The sequence below is a fragment of the Hetaerina americana genome, unplaced genomic scaffold, assembly GCF_022747635.1.
Source record: "Hetaerina americana unplaced genomic scaffold, ioHetAmer1.1.p SCAF_10, whole genome shotgun sequence".
Classification (NCBI taxonomy): Eukaryota; Metazoa; Arthropoda; class Insecta; order Odonata; family Calopterygidae; genus Hetaerina; species Hetaerina americana.
Window position 1 is genome coordinate 12,677,124 of NW_027286070.1, and position 21,119 is coordinate 12,698,242.

The 21,119-nt window shown below is 40.8% G+C and overlaps 1 protein-coding gene across 1 annotated transcript in view; it reads left to right on the forward strand.

Moving 5' to 3' along the window:
* Nucleotides 1–21,119, forward strand: part of LOC139700249 (uncharacterized) — a 71,425-nt gene that overhangs the window by 17,641 nt on the left and 32,665 nt on the right. Inside the window, exon 4 of the mRNA XM_071598872.1 lies at nucleotides 8,811–9,128. Coding sequence (XP_071454973.1) covers nucleotides 8,811–9,128 — 318 coding nt within the window. The remainder of the gene's footprint in view (nucleotides 1–8,810; nucleotides 9,129–21,119) is intronic.

A 21,119-nucleotide genomic window follows, 5' to 3' on the forward strand; every position in this document is an offset into this window, starting at 1 on the left:
TGTCCACCATGCGGACAAAATTTCAGTTGCATATGTCACTACGTACTCGTATTTAGCTCCCGATGTAGACTATTCTCAACCATTAGCAATATTTTCTATCCTCGAATAAACGTCGATTCATTGCCGTATTTAACATAGTTGCCGAGTTGACGGGGTACCGTCTCCGCCTGCCAGCACTGAGGACTGAGCTCAGCACTGAGACATCTCTGATTCGATTCCCGCCTAGGCGGGTTTTTATCCTCCTATAGCTTGGGAATTTTTAGTTAGCTTTGTTGCTATTTACACGTTAAAACATTCTATGTGAAGGAAAAAATGGCAAACGGATGCCAAACGGCTTGACAAATTAAGTAATTTGTAGAAGTAAATTACGAGGGTTGCTATTTATATCTTGAGCCTAGACAACACTTAGTGCTTTAGGTGCTATCTGACGTTTCAATCAGAATTTTTTTCCCTTTTAACGCTTACTTAATTCCGAAAATTGTTCGTCCTTTGATCACAACTTGTGTTGCTTACAGTGACTCGAAAATTTTGTCTCTGCGAAAAAATGGGAGTTAACTCGTGAACACTTTCTTGCGATGATTTGTAACGACTTTCGGCGTGTATTATCAAGAAAGGAGTGCATCAATCAACTTACTTCGACTTCTGCCGTTGAAGCCCCGTTCTTTGCTACTGTGAAACGCTGGTATAACGAATTCCATCATGGCCGCCGTTCGCTCAGCGACGAAAGTCGGGAAGATCGTCCAAAATCATTTGTGCCAGAAAACATTGAAATTGCAAGGACTAGTAAAGGAAGATCGTCATGTGACTTATCGTGAGATTCAGGCATCCAAAGGGATTAGTATGACGAGTTTCAATAAGATATTGCATGAACATTTAGCTGTGAAAAAAATTTGTCCGCGTTGGATCACGCATAATTTGACAAAATCTCAAAAAGATCATCATGTCAATTGGTGCAAAGAAGTTCTCAGCAAATGCAATCTCGGTGCATCAAAAGCTATGTATAACATCGGCACAGGTTACCTATCTTATATATATAGTATGTGTATGAACCCAAAACAAAACACCGATCCACAGTAAGAGTCTCATGAGACGAGCCAAATCCGACAAAACTGATTCGTGCACGAAGCACATGGAAGCAAATGATCGCCTGTTTTTCGGAATTGCTGGACAAGTGGCAACCCTTCCGTTAGAGCCACGTAGAACCGTGAATTCTAAATGGTGCACGAGCATTTGTTTGCCAGAAGTGCTTGGTGAAGTATGGAAAAAGAAGTGGCAACGGAGGATCATTCGTCATCATGACAATGCAAGCTCTCACAGATCAGCTGAAACAACTACCTATTTGACTGGCCAAAACGTCGAATTGACGGGTTATCCTTCGTACAGCCCTGATTTAGCACCAAATGACTTCTTTTTATTCCGGTTTATCAAGAGAAAATCGTGGCCAACGTTTTTCGGCGCGTGAAGAATCCGTTGGTTCATTCAAAAACCATGCTTTGGAGGTACCTCAATTGGAGTGGAAAAAGTGTTATTAAAATTGATTCTAGCGCATTCAATTCAATATTGATTGTCATGGAGAATACCTCGAAAAACTATGAAGCCATTTTCAAGAATAAATTACTCTCTTTGCATATTAGGCGGAAAATATAATTAGCCACCCTCGTAATAAGAAATTTATCATTATCAGCTCCAGAGTTCTGGTTCGAACCCGTCGTTTCCCTGTTACTAGTTATGCGTGTTCTTTCTCCAAATAGCTGTCAACTTGTTTATTGTTCGATTACACGACAATATTGTGTTTTTTCTTAAATGGCTTTGCATCAGTATCTTGCTTACTTTGAAATATTTACTGCAACTATCAATTTGTTTTCTGTGATCAATTTTTAGAGTGGCGAAGGAATGGAGAGTTATTTTATGTCATGTGCCGTAATTGGGTTACAAAATTCTAGCAGATACTATCTTGGCGGATCGAAAGTGTTTCGTGAAGGATGCCCAGCCGTGAGCGAGGACCAAAATGGAACCGAATAACTTCATTCCAGAGCCAACCAAACAACGTTCCCTTCATTTTGGATCTCATGGGATGCACTCAGCCGAACTCTTTCCAATTTGCTGGAATCATTCATTCGAATCAATGGCCTTTATCATTCACGTCACTGGTATTCGAGGGAAAATGTTTGACACATCATGAACATTTCATTGGTCATAACTGTATAAGCATTGCCTGCCGTATACGAATCTTTTTATTTTTTGCTTTTCCTGGCCAAGCAGATGCAAGATCGTTTTCCCTAGATATCTAGTACCATTTGATAGATGAGAAATGCGAGAGGTTTGAAAGTTGAAATCGAAATTGGAAAATGAAAGAGGGGAAACTATATCGATTTGTGTTGTCCGAGCTAATGGAATTTCAGAAGGCCATGCTCTCAACTGAGTAAATCGTGACGTGAATTATAATAGCACTTACAAAAAAGAAATGCATTTTCCGTTCGGTTAGTGGCTAAAATACACTTATTTCGTATCGATATTCAATCTCTAATGATGCAAAGAAAACTTTGTCATTTCGCTGATGAAAATATGTTGAAAGTATTTTATTGCACTTGTATATTAGACTGTATAGCTTTGACGCACAAGCTGAAAATTGTTGCCAAAACAGTAATAAATATTAAATATATTATATAATATATGTACACTCATGGATAATGATTATAATTGGTTTGAGCGGCGTGAATTCCATTCTCAAACGTATAAAATGTGACAGCACCTAAGCATGCTCGAAAAGTAGCTTTCCTTGGCCTTGTGAACATTTCTGCTTGCCAGTGGAAAATCCATAAGTTTTTTTAACGTGTCTCCCATACATTTCGGACCTGGCTCTTTGCCACATCCAATCCGCAGGGCATGAAATTTGTGGCGTTATTTCCTCCCTTCTTCCCTTCCCCGGAAAGAGACAGTCTCTCGAGGGCTTGGAAGCACGGGAGTCTTTCCACTCTCCTCCCCGGATTTCTACTCTGAGTCTCTCTTCCCGTACGTGGTGGCGATCCCCATCTCTAAGCGCGCCCGTGGAGGCCCATCTTGGGAAAGGCAAAGAAATTTTTTCCTATCCCCAGTCTTCGTCGACTTCGGCCCTGTTTCCTTCCGACGCCTCTTCCCCTTGCGGCATACGTGTATGTGCATCCTTTATCCCCGCCAGTTTAAATATTTGCTGGAAGACAATATTTTGGGAACAGGCATTTCACGGTGCAGATAAAATAGGGATGTTCAATTCGCTCCAGAAGAGGATGGGTTTTTATTTTAGGTTAAAATTTGAGGGGGAGGCAAAGGTGTAGAAAATTTATTACTGTTAATTCTTTCAATTCCTTGCTGCTAACTCCCCTTGATTGTTTCGATTTTATTCGCGTAAGGACGTTATTAATTACTACTTAAAACATGGTAAAATTTTAAGCATTAGCATTCAAATTTTTTTAATATTATTATATGGTATGAAAATATTTTACTGCTTTTTAAAGTTATTTGTATCTTTATAGCCAAAGAAAGCATTCCCAGTTGGTTTTAATTTACAGCCTAAGGTATATAGATCGCAGTCAAGACAATTATTTAAATAATTTCAATTAAAATGTGTACTCCATTTGGTGGGTTTTTGTGTTTGAATGTATAAGTATATATATATATATATATATATATATATATATATATATATATATATATATATATATATATATATATATATATATATAAAACTCGATTATACGGAAACACTCACACGAGCCGCACAATAACGGGACGGCACAATAGAGCACAAATAGAATAGCAACATTTTAAGGTACAGTCACACGGTAAATTGGTCGAGCTTTCGGCCTTCTCCGAGGCCTTCTTCAAGTAAGACTCCTTATATATATATATATATATATATATATATATATATATATATATATATATATATATATATACACACACACACGATGGGTTTTTGTGTATTTTATGTTATTTTCCTATGAGAATATTAAAGCGTGCGTATGAGTTTAATACTTCTCTTTTGCTGTCCTCTATTTAAAACTTTCAATCAATACGAGTGGCTCCGTTGTGCGAATGCACGATGTGTTATAGCATGCTGAAAGTGATTTTATACTTGCTCCTAATCTCTGAAACGCACACCTACTGACTTCAAATTCATTCCCACGCAAATTAAATTATTCCAAGTAGGTATGTGCGCTTATTTGTTCCCTGAGGATATCACACAAATTTTATTACGGCCAGTCGTAAACTCCAGCGTTTATCCGACGCTGTATTTCCCGCCTTGATAGCGTGTCTTATTACCTCCAAAGGTATTTAAATCTCGCCGCATTAATTTCATTAAACCAATTCCCAGAATTTAAATATTTTTCAAGTCCAAGGAGTTGTGAAAGGAGACGCATCACGGGAGTTTTAATTCGCATTCTGTAATCTTGAGATATAAGACTCCACCAAAATTTACTGGGTACAAATAAACATCTCATTCATAAAAGTCGTAACTCATTTTATTGTGTACAAGACAGGCGGAGAAAGAGGTTAAAACAAACACATCAAAAATAAGATTCGTATTAAGTTACTTTAAAAGAGATTTAACTTTAATTTTTACTGCTTTTATCTATTAAAAATGCGAAATGTGAACTACTCCTTTTTGCTGAAAGTACCCAAACTTTATTACTTTTATTATTGATACCTACATTCTCATACGTGGTATTTTAATATCCTAAGATATCAATATTATATTAGCAGGATAATATAATAAAATGCATGAAAAATACCTGTGTAATTTCTTTTGCTCTATTTTGTAACAATTATGAAAGCCGCTGTTACCTCTTTAATCATTTTCTTACGCAAAAACTACTGACTTCCACCTTTTATTGAAAATAAAATTGTTTTGCTTCTTTCCTAGTCGGAATGAAATTATTTGGAGGACATAACCCCACTATATTTATCATTTTGTAGTTTATTTCGTCATCCAAGACTGCGACATATTCACTTTCGACGGAAGCATTATGAGAACGATAAGTATGATGAAAAATTACACCATTCGTATGGAGCACTTAAAACTCGTATTTGTATGCTGATAGCACGAAGTAATATCCACTGTAAAGCCCATCTAAAAACGCCGGGTAAACAGCATCTCCATATCACTCGTAAAAATGCGACCCTTTTCCCCACTTCCCATTCCTCGATTAACAGGGCCGGTAGGGTAGAGAAAAAAATGACGAACGCTTCCCGACCGCCTCCGCCCGCCCGCACGCCATCATCCGCGCCCCCTCATAAACCACCCCACCCCTTCCGCTTCCGTCAACGAAATAATTCCAGCTCCGCTCGTCAAGAGGCCGCTAAGGTGCCATAAAAGTAACGAAGAGCAAATTAACTGCACCCTGGACGCAGCTTCGAAATACGTCGCAATACGGTGTGCGCGGGGGGGGTGGGGGTGGAGAGGAGGTAAACTCAAGTTTTCGGGAGGACGACGCGTCCCCCTCCTTCCATCGCCCAACCCACCCCTTTCCCCTCCGGACCCCCACACTAACACCCCCCTGGAGGTGTGAGGGAGAGAAGATGATATGATGAAGGGTAAGGGATGGTGGGAAGTTTCATTCGTGGTGGTGGGAAGAGGGAAGAAAAAAAAGGGGGAAGGGTTAGGGTTTAGGAGATTATTCGCAGGTTGGTGATGAGAGGAGGGGGCGCGTAGTGTGGGGTTGAGGTGATTTGGAATGGGAGAGGTGAGGCCGGAGGAGGCGGAAGGGGGAAGGGAAATGGAAGACGGGGGAGGGGTCGGTGGGGTATCGGTATCCCAAGTCCCCTGGCCGCCCCCATTTCGTCGTTAGCATTCAAAAGGCAGGAGGAGGAGGAGGTGATGGCGGCGGATAACGCGTTATGAGTAAATGTTTAAATTATGAAACCACAGCAGTTTCTCCCGAGGTTGATCTTTGGGATCGGGCCGACCAACCCCGAGGTGTGACTCCCATATTTTGAAATTTTCTTTTTAATTTATTCGACTTCATCCAGTCAGTCGTTCCAGTCGCCATTGCGTGGCTAGGTTGCGGTCGCTCAGGTCGCGTCCCTCATGTTTGGTCCTCGCGTTTAAGCGCCGTCGTGGGTAAACAGCCCTTTTGTTTTGTTCTCCTGCTCTCGTGTCTTTGCCAATGGTAAATGTTTGTGCCTTTCCTCCACCACCCTCCACTGCCCGTTCTCAGGTGTTGTGATAAAAGGTCGCTTCGGAAATTGGGTGCTGCATGAAAGACAGAGGGAAAGGCAATTGCTTGAGACAAGGAAGGGTTAGTTCGTTGGAATCTCGTCTTTTGGTGCAGATAATTTCTTTTCCCGCTCTCTGGTTATTTTATTTTATAGCATGGATTTGCCAATTACCGAAGCACACTACGTCCATATTTAATTAGGATTAGAAACATTAGCCACAATTTTATTTTATTTCTTACTCTGCCGGATTTCATAAGTCTCTGAAAAATGTTTAGCATAAATGTAATGATTCAATAAATATTTGGTAAAAATATAATGTTTTGTTAGAAAACCATGAATAAAATCGTACAATTTGAAGTATTGTCATTGAATTTTGAAAGTAATTATTTGGTACTTTTCAAAAAGGTCCAATCAAGTATGCTCATTCAACATACTACCTTGATCAAAAAGTTCCTGGAATAACCACCGTGTGGCGCTCCCATCGTTCCGATTTGAGTTCTGTTTTTTTTGTTAAATTGGTACATCTGTTGTTGATATTCCCTTTAAATCTTAGTGTCATAACTTGACATTTGCAAAAGTTACGGTCGGTTTTCGGTATGTCCATCAGTGCTTCCTGCGATTTTTCCATTACTTCCTCTCGGCTGCTAAAACGCGTTCCCCGTAATGGTAATTTCTCTGATGGTTAATTTGCGGTTATTGACCAACATTTCTTTTACTTTATCAATTTTTTCACCGACTTTCGATGTCGATGGTCTGCCACTGCGTTCATCATCTTCGATTGACTCACGACCACTTCTGAACCGCTCGTGCCACTGGTAAACGACCGTTTTTTTTAGAGAATCGTTGCCGAAACACTTTTCCAACATTTCCAACGTCCGTGCGCCACTAAATCCGTTTTTTACGCAAAATTTAATACAAGTTCGTTGTTGCAAATTTAAATCCATTTCTGAAATTGTAAAAAATCGCCAACACACACAGAGATAGATGTACTCTTGGCTACGTAACTTTTGCAAATGTCAAGTTATGACACTAAGATTTAAAGGGAATATCAACAACAGATGTACCAATTTAACAAAAAAAACAGAACTCAAATCGGAACGATGGGAGCGCCACACGGTGGTTATTCCGGGAACTTTTTGTTCAAGGTAGTATTTCTCTCATGATGAGCTACAAGGTTATATTTCGTGAAAAAATTTAAGTAAAGGAGTTTTAAAAATGAATGAGAGCGTGTAGTTTCACCGTGAAATTTTATTTATTTTTACCCTGAATGGGTCATTGAACAGACCAAAATAGTGTTAATTTAGCTTATTATAATTGGAAATAGCTAAGATATACAAGTGATTTTTCAGTTCTTATTCAACGCAGTGCTATTTTAACGTATGCAAGGATTTATTCTTATCGTAATGTGTTGTAGAAAAACCGTAACTTACACTTAGATAGATAGACTTATGGAAAAAGGCATAATCAGAACTATTAAATTGGACTTAAATGAATTTGATTTTGTCCTATTAAATTAAATAAGAAGTGTCTTCGTATCCTGAGAGATGGAATGAATCGCTGCTTCGGTTATTTTATGGAATTACAGCCGAATTTTAAATACACTTTGTGCTAATAAATTCTGAGTAATATGTAATTTGTATTAGGCATCAACAGTGAATGAAAATTGGTTAATATTTTTTAAGTTTTATATATTTACTCAACCGTATAGTCCTCAAGACCTTATTCCAAGAAAAGGTCCTTTTCTGATGGGGATCGTATAATTTCCCGTGCTCCTCACCCAGGCAGATTTATCGCCGTTCTGACCGTGATGCTTGTTTGGTTGGGACAAAATAGGATGATTAATATAGTCCTGGAGAATTGCTTGCCGCGTTATTGAGAAGCGCGATTATTACACTTTGCTCATAAAATGTTTATTTTTAAAATCAACATATTTTTTACCTTGTCTGCGACTCACTGCAACTGTCTTTCACATTTGTAAACCCTACTGAAGCTACGTAATCTCCATAAATAATTCTTATTTTTTACTTCCACGCCGTTTTTTTCTTTTTCGCTTATTTTTCACGAAACTTGTAGGCACTCATGTTCAGGCAATTTTATGCTCGATCATCTCTTGGATTGAGTCTGCAAATTAAAAGTAACGACACATTTTTTGTCCATTTGGTTGAGATTATTTTTAGAACTGAGTGAAAAATAATAAGTTCCCTTTCCTCTTTTGCGGTCGTGGTCAGGTTATCTATTTACTCTCATTATTTTGTTCCAGATAGTCTTAGATTGAATTGTATCGATAAAGTATAAGGGCTCTCATTTCTTGGTGAGTTCTTTTTATCAATCAAGGAAGCTACTATGAAAAAGGCGTGGCATAAAGGTCTGCTTACACATGAAAACGAATCCATGTGACACTTTAATTGAAAACCTTATTTTTTCTGACTTTTGTTCGCATAAGTGCCTTTTTATCTTTCCGCTCTCTTCACCCATGATTCAGATCGCCTAAAGGCAATCCCGCCGCATGCTCATCTCGGGGAGTTTGATTTTAAGACATCGTCGGTGTATGCGAGAGTTAATTTGGTTCGGTAGCACCCGGACGTTACCTATCTCCGTCTCTGTCCCCACAGGTGAAGGTGATGCTCCGAGTTTCCGGAGGCGCCGTGCCCGGAAGTGGCACGAACGGCGCCGGAGGCGGGGGGACCGGGGGGGTTACCGGAGGAGGAGGAGGCGGGGGCGTCGGTGGCGGGGGCAGCGAGTCGTCGCCCTCCGGCGCGGCCGGAGGCACCTCGTCCTTCTTCAGCATCGACAAAAGGAGGAAGCAGGTGACCCTGTTCGACCCCGCTGCTTGCGGAGGGGGCTCATCAGCCCCTGAGGACCGCAGGGTGGGGGTTGCCGCCCCCAAAATGTTTGCTTTCGACGCCATATTCTCGCAAGAAGACTCTCAGGTCAGTCGTTATTTGATGAATTTGAATCTAATCACCACCTCAATATTTTTGTGGCACTCCATGTTACAATTAGGGTTTATTACCAATAATTATCTTCAGGTGCATTTATGTAATAGTGGGTACTTTATAAAAATAGGTCAAGATTACTGTCGAATAAAACTAGTCTTCATCATAAATTGCTGGTGCTGCTCTTTTCTTAATTCTTGTTTATAAAAGTGTAAGCATTACCAAAAATATTTAATTTGATTAATATTTTATGTTTCTGAATTGTTTTTGGAAAAACTCGTTTCATCCTTCATACAATATTTTTGGAACAAGTTGATTACTACGAGATAACTATTTGTAAAATGGCTACGATTTTATCCAGTCTCAATCAGAAATCCTCAACACTATCCCTAGAGCTAGAGATTCCAGGGTTTTGTTCTCTTATTAAGCTCTTCAATTTTTCTGTTGACTGTATTTGTAATATTATGCACCAATTTTCACTGAGTAAATATTCTAATGATCTATTTTATTAGTATGGTTGTTTAAAATCTTTTTTCATGAATATCAAATTAGCTCTTCGTCAGACTAGTCCATCTTATAGAAAGCAATTTCTAAATGATCTCTTTGAAACTTACGTTAATTACGCCTAAGGGAATAATTTCTAAATTTTGGCAGCAATTGTCATTCAATCATTATCCCATAGAGCTAATTTCTCATTTAACTTAGATTCACATGAAAGGACCTCCTTTACTTTTGTTCGAATCTTATACGTTTATAGGGTTGTATAAATTGTTGACGAAAATTTTGGAGCAAATAATTACCCGTGAGTGAGCGACATTTGGTTTCTTAACAGATGGCCGACCATCTCGAAGGTGGGTTTCATAAGCCAAAGGATGGATAGTTTACTTGGAACCAAGTCGTAGGAGTGCTCAGCGCTCTCAATACCCCCCAGTTTCTCTCCTCTAATTGTGACATAGAATGACCGGAAAAATGTTTTGCTTATTTTCTCTATTTCCGCTAACTTGGTATTCTTGTAGAAATATTTAAAATCTAATCATGTGGATATATTTTTCTTTTCCTAAATTGATGCTGAAAAAGTCACGTGTATATTTTTTCTGCCGGTCACTTATATGTCAGTATTTGTTATCGTTCTTCTCCTAAAATTCTCCTCGTAGGGGTATCTTTCATAGGGAAAAGTTCGTAATCGATCAAAGAAATCCCTAGAATGCGTTTGAGTATGGCACAACTGTAACAAAGCGATCTTTTTTATCATATATTCTGAATTCTTTACGCTAGTTATTACAAATCATTTTTTCATTCCACATGGAATTCCTATTCTATGGGAAACAAAATAATCAGTTGATAATAATTTTCTGCATTATTTGCATAACTTAGACAGCAATTCATGCCATCCTTGGCAGGAATCTAATGCTCTCCAATGCGTCCGTGTGCCCGAGGGAAGTAGTCTTTCCTCTTATTTCCTTTGGTCTCTTCAAAAGTGATTATCTGATGAAGTCATTCCTGAAGCTATTTTGAAATACCAGGGACGAACGAATCTGGTATTTGTATCGCTGCCGGCGGATAATTTTCCGAGCAATTATTCATGCTTTCGAAAGAGGATCATGTTGTCACCGAAAGTTTGACGGATGGAGAACCTAATTTTGCGCCGTGCCCAAATTGGCTCCGTCATCGGAATGTTTCCGCGAGCGTAGCGCATACCGAATGGGTATCGAGCGCATCCCGGCACCGAGAGTAAAATTAAAAAATATAATAACTAACGAAGTGGTCTCGCACCCCCGTTCGATACGCGCCCTGCAGGTACGCAGGCGTCTACGGGTGTAATCCACCCACTGATTACTCTTCAAAGCGACAGAAATTCGACGGAACCCTCCTTCCTCCCTTCCATCCCATGCTTCCCTCCTCTCCCTAGAGAGGATCGCACTTCCTCATTTCGCGGGGGACCTCCACGCCCTCCTTCCCTCTCTCCCACTCTCTTTTCCTTCTTCCCTGCCCACGTAAAAAAACACCTCACCGCACGTGTCCTCTGGCACGCAAAGTCACGTCTCACGCGGGGCCGTGCGTGCCGAGCGTTCCAGTCCGCACCCTGCATGCCCCCGCCCCCGGAAGCCTCCACCGTCGCCTCGCGTTGAGCGGGAACCCCTCTCTCTGATAGCGTGCCTCTGTTGCCATTCCCCAGCCCCTTAGCCACGCATCCGGCGAGGCGGCGTTGCGTGGAATTCAGCTCCGCTCCGAATCTAGCGACAAACACCCTGGCAAATCCTGAGGAGACGACCGCGGAGAAATTAAAATGCGAGAGATGCAGATAGGTGGGGGGAAGTGCATCCCATCGCGCTAATGTAAATTCTTAGATTTTATCTCCGCGACCTTTTTTCACTTAAAATTCTCGGTTTCTCGGTCTGTCTGAGTTTATACTCTTGAATTTTCATGCACTTTTGGTGATCCTCTTGCTTCGAATCCTATGAAAGAGTGGTTGTGTGTTAGTATTATAGTTTAAGGACTATCAGTGGGTAAGAACTGCCGAGTAAGACTGATGGTGAATACGGAGAAACTGGTGATTGTTATGCACCCATAAGCAAACTTTGAAGGAATGGAAATGCTCCCCTAGTAACAAAATAGCAAGGAGGATGGGCATAGCCAATGTGGTGGAAGGGGATCACGGCCTTGCCAAACTTGAATGATTCATGGTTTTTTAGGTCTGATGGAAACAAAAGGACCGGTACTAATGCTAGGGGTTTCCTCGAAGACAGTGTTTATGCTCTCTTAGCATATTTTCTGTCTACGCCTATGACTTGCTGAATTGGTACAGTCTACTCCCCCTATTGATAGCTCTTGACGATGGTGGAATAGTAAAATTCATTCACTGGGCCGAGGCTCACCTAGCGTGAAATGAATCCTAAAATTCCGTAAGTTTTTCTTTGGTAGACATGTATTTTCATATATACATTCCTTTGCTATCAAGTATCATTTTATTAAATATTTCACGATATCAAAAATAAGTAACAGGCTTCGGAGGTAGCGCTCTAGAGATCCTTCCAATTGTACACTCCGTTGACTAGGTGGTGGCGTGAAATAATTCGGGTATGAGTATCCATCATCGTGCCGCGGTCAAGTGACTTGGTTGCCGTTACCGTCCTCCGTTTCCGTTACTCGAGCTGTCTCCGTTCGCCCACGCTCCCCTCGACCCGAAAACTCCTTATTTCCAAGGGAATCGAGGGTAAAGGAATGAGATGAGAGAGAGGCCTTAACCTCATTTCGTCGTCTCTCCCCATCACGGAATGAGAAGGCCGCCTCTTCCACACCCCCACGCCGCACAGGAACAAGCCCCCCCAAACCCGTCTCCCTCCTTCCTCCGCTCTCTATCTCTCTCGTAAGACCACGATGAAATTTCTCCCAACCCCCATCCCCGCATCTTCCTCTACCCTTTTCTACTTTCCGCTCAATCTACTCCTCTCTCCTCCCCCCTGGCCTTCGCTTCCGACCTCCCACCCGCGTCCAAAGGGCCCTGTCTTCTGCGTCCCACCCGACCCCCTCGCCTCAAGAGCCCCATCCTATCTCGTCCTCGCCCGCTCGCCGCGACCCCCTATCCCCCGTAATTAGAACCGTGGATTGTATAGCCTCTCTCACGCGCCCCTCTCCCTCTCTATCTGTCTCTGAAGCGTAGCCGGGTGCCACCTCGGGTAATCGCGTCTCGTAATTGAGTTAGTCCGGCTGCACGTGTTTCCTCGTCGTGTCTCCTCTCTTCCTTCCTCCCCCTCTCTCCCCGACCCGCTCCCGCGAACGTATATAACAGTACGCGACGCATGTATATCCACCACATAGCAGTCCCTGATCCGTGTAGTACCTATAGGTATGTAAGTCATGCACACACTCTCGTCCACCCTGCCCCCCTCTCTCTCGAGTGCGTGCTTTCTCCTCTGCTGCGGAGGAGGTGAAGGCCTTTCGCTTTTGCCCTTAACCGAGGGACGTGCAGTTGACGGATTTTTTTCTATATTTCGGTGATACTCAAAATGGAAGTTTTTTTCGCTCCAAATTCCCTCGTTTCTTTTTCTTTCGGGCTCCTGTAGGATCACGCCAGCATCAAACCAGCGCGACTATCTCCAAAAAATGTTCCTTTTTCCTTAGTAGTATTATGGTCGGAGGGATTACAATTTTGCATGATGCAGGCTTGAAGGGAAACGATTTTTTTATCTTTGAAATTACTTTGTGACGATCAAAACTTTGTTTTGTGTTTTTGTTAATGAACCATGGGTTTTGCAGGGCTATTCAAGTTTATTTTCTATTGCCTCCAGAGTAACCAACCTTTAAGTCATTTTTAATAATTTCTCATTGATGTGTTTTATTTTTCGGGAGTGATTTACTCAAATGTAATGCTGTTTTTTTCTCAAGGTCTACCTCAAGCGTCATTATTTTACTCCAGAATCATTTTTCTTATGGATGACCAGCTACTAGCTATTTCCGAATACTCGTACCTCGTACCAATTTTTTTAAATCCTTATCGCTGCACGACACAAGAATGGGTTTTCTGTTGTGAGCTGTGAGATAAGTGTAGACAAAAATCAGTGTAGCGTTCCAAGTTTTATTATATATTGAATTTCGATCAGATTCTCTTGAGTTCTATTCACAAGTACAATACCATAACTTCTAAGTTTTTCAAATAGTTAATGTCACGCATGTAATTTTCATGAACAGTTCTGTAGCAATTTCTCTGGAGTAGGACGAAGAAGGAATAGATAGTGTTTGGAGAATTCACAGATTTTCATGGATGCATTTATGTTAGCGTAGGGGCAAAATAAGATGCTCATGTGGCTCACTAGGACTGAGTGCAATAGGTATCTCGACGAGAAAAGATGAATCCCTTAGGCTGTAAGGAAATTAAAAGGGAACCCGAAGAATAGGGAGGAAGCGAGAGATGCCGAGAAGGAATTTAATATCTGAAATTAATAGTGCTAGAGAAGTTAAGGAAATACGTTCGAAATGTATTCTGGAGGCAACTGAATCTGAGGGAGGTCTAGTAATACATATTTTTAGATAAGATTTTTCATCAAATCTGAAGAGACTATTAAGAGTCAGAAAGCATTAATTAATTAGCACATTAATGATGTTTTCCTCGAATGGAAGCTATTCAAAATTACGTGTTTCAGAGATGGCTGTTGATAAAAAGTTTATGGAAAAATCTTGTTTATATGTAAGATACATATTATTATGAACGTTGTGAGAACAGAAAAAGGATTATCTCAGCTTGTACGAGGCTCAAAATATAAATAGCAACCCTCGTAGCATAGTGGTAGGTATATTTTCTGTAATGAAAGGAGATTAATTTTTTGGTGGAATATATTATTCTCTATTTAAATATACTCATCCACTCCTGAGGAGATTCATTCTTGGTGGTCATTATATGAGGTTTCCTTCGGCATAAATACGATAAAATTAATGCATCATCAACAAATGTGCTCATACCACTCTCATCACTGCGTCAACACAGTTCCGAAATTTATGGTTATGCTTTTGTAGTTTTAAAATGTACTTTAATTCTCATGGAATTTTACGTCAAGGAGGCGACAACTGATCAAATTTGTTATATGTGTAGAGGCGAAAATTGTAATGAAGGATCTTATTTACATAGTTTTTATGTATCACTCTAGGATTTAATAAGCCGCACAACCATTAGGATTATCCTGGCGTTTCGTTTATTCATGGATAGCGTTTCTTCCACGAGTTTTTTTCTTCCGTCATGGAAATGTTTTCTGGCTTACTGGTTTCATGCGTGTTTACTGCTGAAGGTCATCTGTGTATGACCAAATAGCAGTATCGACTTACTTCCCAACTGCTTGCAAGGTGAATGTTTTCTCCCCTGCAATGTATGCAGTTGTTCAACACTTCTGTGTTGCAAAATGCGTTTTGCAAGGGGCTAACAAGAATGAGGGTTATATCCGAGTCGATATTGTGATTGATACACATAATTTTGTGAAAGCTATAAAATAGAAAGTTTTTTTGTCATAATGTCGCTTGGGGACGACTAATACCTATATTTTACCAATTTATTCCTCTATAGCTTTTACATCTGACACATCAAGACTGCCTTGTGTATACTGACTATTTCTATCGGAATGTACCTAATGTAATTTCCGTGATAAAGCTAAAAAATTTATTTATCGGGTTTTAATTTTATGTACATCATTTTCAAGAATGCATTTTAATTCTATTTAACGATATTTGCGAACATTTAAATGGAATTTCTCGACACAAAACTTGATGCACCTGTTGCCTTAGGTTAAGATTGAATAGATCTAAATGATATTTTTTAAGTTTTTGCGACCTGCTATCGGGAAACTCAAATTGATTAGTCATGCTTTCCACCTTGTAAACGTGGTATGCACGCCATTTTCACGAGAAGTTACTGTTGATCACTCGCCAAATCTCTGTCTATAGCTTACTCGCCGTCGTGTAAAATTAATGTCCGTGGCTTTGCCAAAACGTAAATGAGCGTGACATGACACTCTATAGCCTGCCTAACGAAACGTAAAACCTGACTAGGTCCGTCACTTCAATCAGTGTAAGTGCATTAAACGAGCCCACACGCTCGTTGGCTTACGATGCCCGTATTCGTGTTGACAGTATAGAGAATAGCGCCTTCTCAGCTGAAAGGTCGTCCGTTAACTATCGATTCGTCGCAAGTTGGCCTTTGGAATTTTGTCGCTCCTGCCCAGTCTTTTGTTTTAGAGCGTTCACCCTAATACTCCAAATTTATGACTCGATTACTGATTTATATCGCCATTATTGCAAAATTTCCTGTTTACAAACAAACTCTCAGAAAAAGTCGGATTATCAGTCGGAAAAAAGTTTCTTAATTTTTCTTCTGCTAACGTTTTGCGTGCTTTTCATCGTGATGCAAACTTTATTGTTCCATAAGATGCTTTCCAACTCCGTACGCGTCGCTTCTTGCAGGGAGTATTTTTTCTTCGTAACTTCGTTGCATTGAGTAATGATAGGATGTTGGGCTCGTCTGGCATTTCGGGTGTCGGTTTTGAAACTTGCGTGCTTGAGGAACCCTGATTCGTGCATTCACCCGTGCCTCATCTACATCGATTCTTCTGGGAGGCATTTTTTCCGCAACATACATTATTATACCAACCCATTTTCGGGCCCCTCCAAACAGTCAAGCCCCCTGCACACCCGGTGAAAACCACGACATCCCTTTGACTCCCGCTGATAATCAAATTTTAAACGAAATCGTTGGTTCAACGTGGAAAGTGTCCAATCCGTTCTTCCTTTGAGTGTCCCTCCCCGTCTCCCTCATACGCGCACTTCAAAATCGCATGATGAGGGGGGAGGTGAGAAGGCAAAAAATTCCAACCCACACATTCCCCCCCCCCCCCCTAGCGATCCAGATGGGCACTTCCGGTTAGCGGTACAAATGACACAGACCGCATCTGTGGTCGGTATCCCCGTCGACCCACCTCCCACACTCCTCCCTCCTTCCCCCGCCCACCATCACCCCACTCCCACCTTCCCATCGTCCACAGCGCTCGCGTAACTGCCGATGATCGCCGCCCAAAGAGGGTTAAGAGCGGAGCAGTTGGGAGGGAGGGTGGGTTTTGGGTGGGGGCGTGAGTGCGGCGGTTTTAAAGGCCGGGAGAGTGGTCTGGTATTGTTTGCGTGCCTTTCGCATGTAGATCGTCCTTTGTCGAGTCATATTATCGAGATTGGCTTGTCCGTCCTTGCCTCTCGGTATCCGCGGATCGCAGTCGGTGTCACTGCCGCAACCTCCCCTCCCTGCAACCCCGTCCCTTGGCCTCACCCTTCCCCCCCTACACCTCCTCCCTGTACAACCACCGGCTACCCCCCCCCCCCACGGCCCCTCAATCTCTCGCCGCCGTCGCCAACAAAACCAGTTGCAAGCCTTCGGGCTTCCCGCCCCGACCGCGCGTATATATATAAATGTACGTTTTTCGCCCGCTATCCGAAACTGCCCCTTTTTTTCCATGTACCATTCCATGAGCTATAATTCGCATGGAAACCATTTCGTAGCCTCTGGCCGTATGTGTTCGTTTTGTTGGAAAGAAAGTGATTGCTTATAATAAAATATTTATTTCAGTATTTGAAACTTTGTGGTGATTCGGGTAAAGGGTGGTTTCGGAGGAAAATCATATTACCGTCGACCTTTAAGTTTTATCGTCACAGAAATACCAAAATTTAGATATAATTATGCAGTAAGAAACAACTCGCAGTACTTATCGTCAACGAAAGTTTTGATTTATCATCAACGAAAATTATCTCTACGATTAACTATAATTTCAGCGAAAATAATTTTAATTACACGTCTATTAAGAAACGTCAAGGGATTTTAATTCGTTCTCAATTTTGCATAACTTATATACATGTTACAGCATATTAAAGGCTATTAAATCGATGTATTTCGAATGAAAATATTATTTTGCATAGACTTTCAGGGTGCGTTCCAAAAGCAATGCAATTAAATTGTCCGCGCCGCTCCTATTAGTTTGAGTGGAATTAAATTACTTGTAGTGGGTGGGAGGACGCTAATCCTTGCCGCTAAATCGGTCTCAGTGCTCTCCAAGATATAGAAGCGGCAGGGCGTCAGTTATTGAAATCCTCTGCGCGCCGACCGTATCACGAAAGACCAAGCGAGCGGAAATTTCAGGTGAACTTTTGCAACGCATTGGAAAGGAACCTGATTATTTGGACAACTTTGTCACTGGTGATGAAACCTGGGTTTAGAATATGACCCAGAAACAAAACGCCAAAGCTCTGAGTGGCACACCGACAAGTCCCCCAAGCCCAAAAAGGCAAGAATGAGCAAATCAAAAGTTAAAACAATGCTTATTGTCTTTTTTGACAGTAAAGGAGTGGTTCATAAGGAGTTTATTCCTCAATGACAGGCAGTTAACGCTGCCAACTACGTGGATGTGCCGGAAATACTCCGAAAAAGAGACAAAAAAGACTCCGCTGGCCTCGGTGGCGGCAAGGTAACGTCCTCTTCTGCCAATCAAAGGTTCGCGGGTTTGATTTCCGCCTGTATGGGTTTTTCTCCCCCTAGGGTTTAGGTGTTTGTAATCGTCTCCATTGTTTTCAGTGTTAATAGTCCGATGTAAAGGCCAAAAAGTGCTGTTTTCAGACTAAGGCTAAAGAAATAAAATAAATAAATAAGGCCATCAGGACGAGAAAAGACATCTCCGCTACGTGGTAATTCCATCACGATAACGCGCCTTGCCACAACGCGCTACGAGTCCGTGAGTTCCTGGCCAAACGCCAGGTGACAACGCTGTCCCACCACTCCTACACTGTAGTCCTGATTTCGCCCCAGCGGACCTCTTTTTGTTCCCTCGGATTAAGGCAGCCCTGAAAGGAACCCGTTTTCCGTCCATTGAACAGATTCAATCAGCCGTGACGTAGACTTTGCGAGAGGTCCCCGAAGACTCCTTCCAGGGCGCGTACCGGTCATGGCAGAGTCGCTGGAAAAAATGTGTAGAGGCCCCAGGACAGTGCTTTAAAGAATTTTAAGTGTTTGTGCTAAAATTCTCAAAAAAGTACTATTCAAAAATGAGTGCAATGCTTTTGGAACGCACCCTGTATATTTCTTTTCTGCTATACGACAATGAATGTGGTAAACCAGTTTTATAACACTAACTATTTGATCGAAAATAATACATCGATTGACATATAAAATCCATTGGTTTTGGCTATTCTAACAGGTACATCTTCTTACAACCCTCCTGTTCCAGTAATTACGTTGCGTACTCTTGCGATACTCTCATATACTCAGCGCCACTTGTACTTTTGTTTTGTCACGTGTGCTCAGTGTATGTTTTCCATTCACATTAGATATTCTCGAGAGCTCGTCCTCGATAAGGAATAACAGTCGAATACCGGAGGTTGTTCTACGGCTCAAATGCACTTTGCGAGATTTTGCACAAATAATAAGTTATATCATGGCGTGTAATGGTTTCAATTGATTCAGATGTATTGATGCATGCGTTGACGGTCCGACGTCCATTTTCGTCGTTCCCGTCGTCCGTATCATTCGCTCGGTTTGGGCCTTCTCGTCTGCACATGCCACGCGATTCAATATCCTTCCGCCGATTTGCTTTAACAGTTGGCCAAGGGCCATATTACGCCAGCGAGATTTATGGGATTACGCCCTCGATCAAGATCACAGTCGAGCAAGGAAACCTATTTCCCTAAGTGTAGGGCTCAAACATGAAACGACTTCTGCTTCAATAGATTCGCGCCGCTACGAAGGAACGCGATGAGTTAATTTTTTAAGTTTATATTGGTAACTTTTAATTCGCCTCATTTTTCTGGGTTGACATAAAATCGCGTTAAAAATTTTGTTTGTCTGCCGATAATCTTCTAACATTTTGCAGTTTCCTGGAACGTCGGAGTGACAGGCATTAGGATTCTGTAGCTTATCTTTACTCAGTTTGGGAATTCAAAAGTTCCAATAAAAACTATTCAATATTTGGAAGTATAAAGTAACAATAACTTTAATCTAAACTATTGAATTAAATAGAGGTTTAGATGAAGTAATTTTTAATGTGTAATATGATATAACTTGTGCAACACAGGCCCATTTTCATAACTTTTCCGAAAGACTTACCACTTTGGTGATAATGAATAACTGAATGTAGGGATATAATAATTCGAAACCCGGTCGTATAAATAAACTTTATCGAGTGGAAAAGTGCTACGATTAGTTATTCATTATTTTCGACTCCCACAACATCACGCCTGAAGCTTCTCTTTTTGGTGATAATTTTGGAATACCATTGTGGAGAGTGTCATCGTTGCATACACGTATTGCATGGATATGTCATTATAGGAATATTACTATGGTCATAATTTTCGCAGGCGTGTGTTTTCGACGTATGTTTTGATTGAAACTAGTTTTTGACAAACTATTATGAAGGCTTCAGTTACAAGGTTATTTTGGCCATAAGAAGTTATTTACAATTTAAAACAGTTATTTTACCATAGTGAAGTTGGAGTTTAAGTTCTTCGACTATAGCATTTTACGCCGTTGTTGACTTAAAAATATGAAAATCAGATAAGCAATGTCAAGTTTAGCTAGATATATCATATTTTTTTTCGATAACTTTGGATCAATACGCAAGAGAGTATTAGGTTGTCAATAAAATGAAACTTTCGATCGATCCTACTTTATTGGTACGTAAAACTATGCACAAATAATGTTTCCGATTGATAATTTAAAATCCCTATGCATCGTACCTTCTCATCCTTAGTTGGTAGATCTTGTGACATTTGTGAATTTATACCTGAAACGGACGGGCGATAGATAAATTTATATCGGGCGAGGAGCTCAATTGTACGTTTTGCTAGAATATTTTGAAAACTTTTTGTTGAGAATGATGCTGACGAGTGGTCAAGGAATATTTTTCTTTATTTTATCGTTGTATTCCTCTCATAGGGAGAAACTTTCATAGAGAGCCTTGTAACTCCCATATTCCCGAGTAGAGAACTTGATTGAACGGCACGTCATTCCATTTTTCGCTTATGGAAATTAATCCACCAGCTTTGTATTATTTTATTATTATTATCAAGTAATCTACCGGTTAAGGTAAGATATTTTTGTAATTCCTAACAAACACAAAATCTAGCAACCTACTCTACATCAAGTCCCTCTTCATCTCTGAGTACTTCCTTCCTCCCTTCATCCCATCCAACATCCCGTCTGTACGTATCCATTATCAAACGATTGTAGATATATAGTATTTCAAATTGACTCTGGCCTGATTCAAATCAGTGATACCTTCTATAATGGCGTAACTATCAGTCTTAACTAAACTTTCATCTTCTCTTGATGAACACATTGTGCATTTTCATTCGAAGTAATTTTATCTAAGTCTCTGTATTACAGCATTTCGTCTTTCTGTTTAGTGCTTAATACCTTATATTAAAGTTTGGCATTCAGATTGTGTATATAAATAAAGCTTGCATTAAATGAGG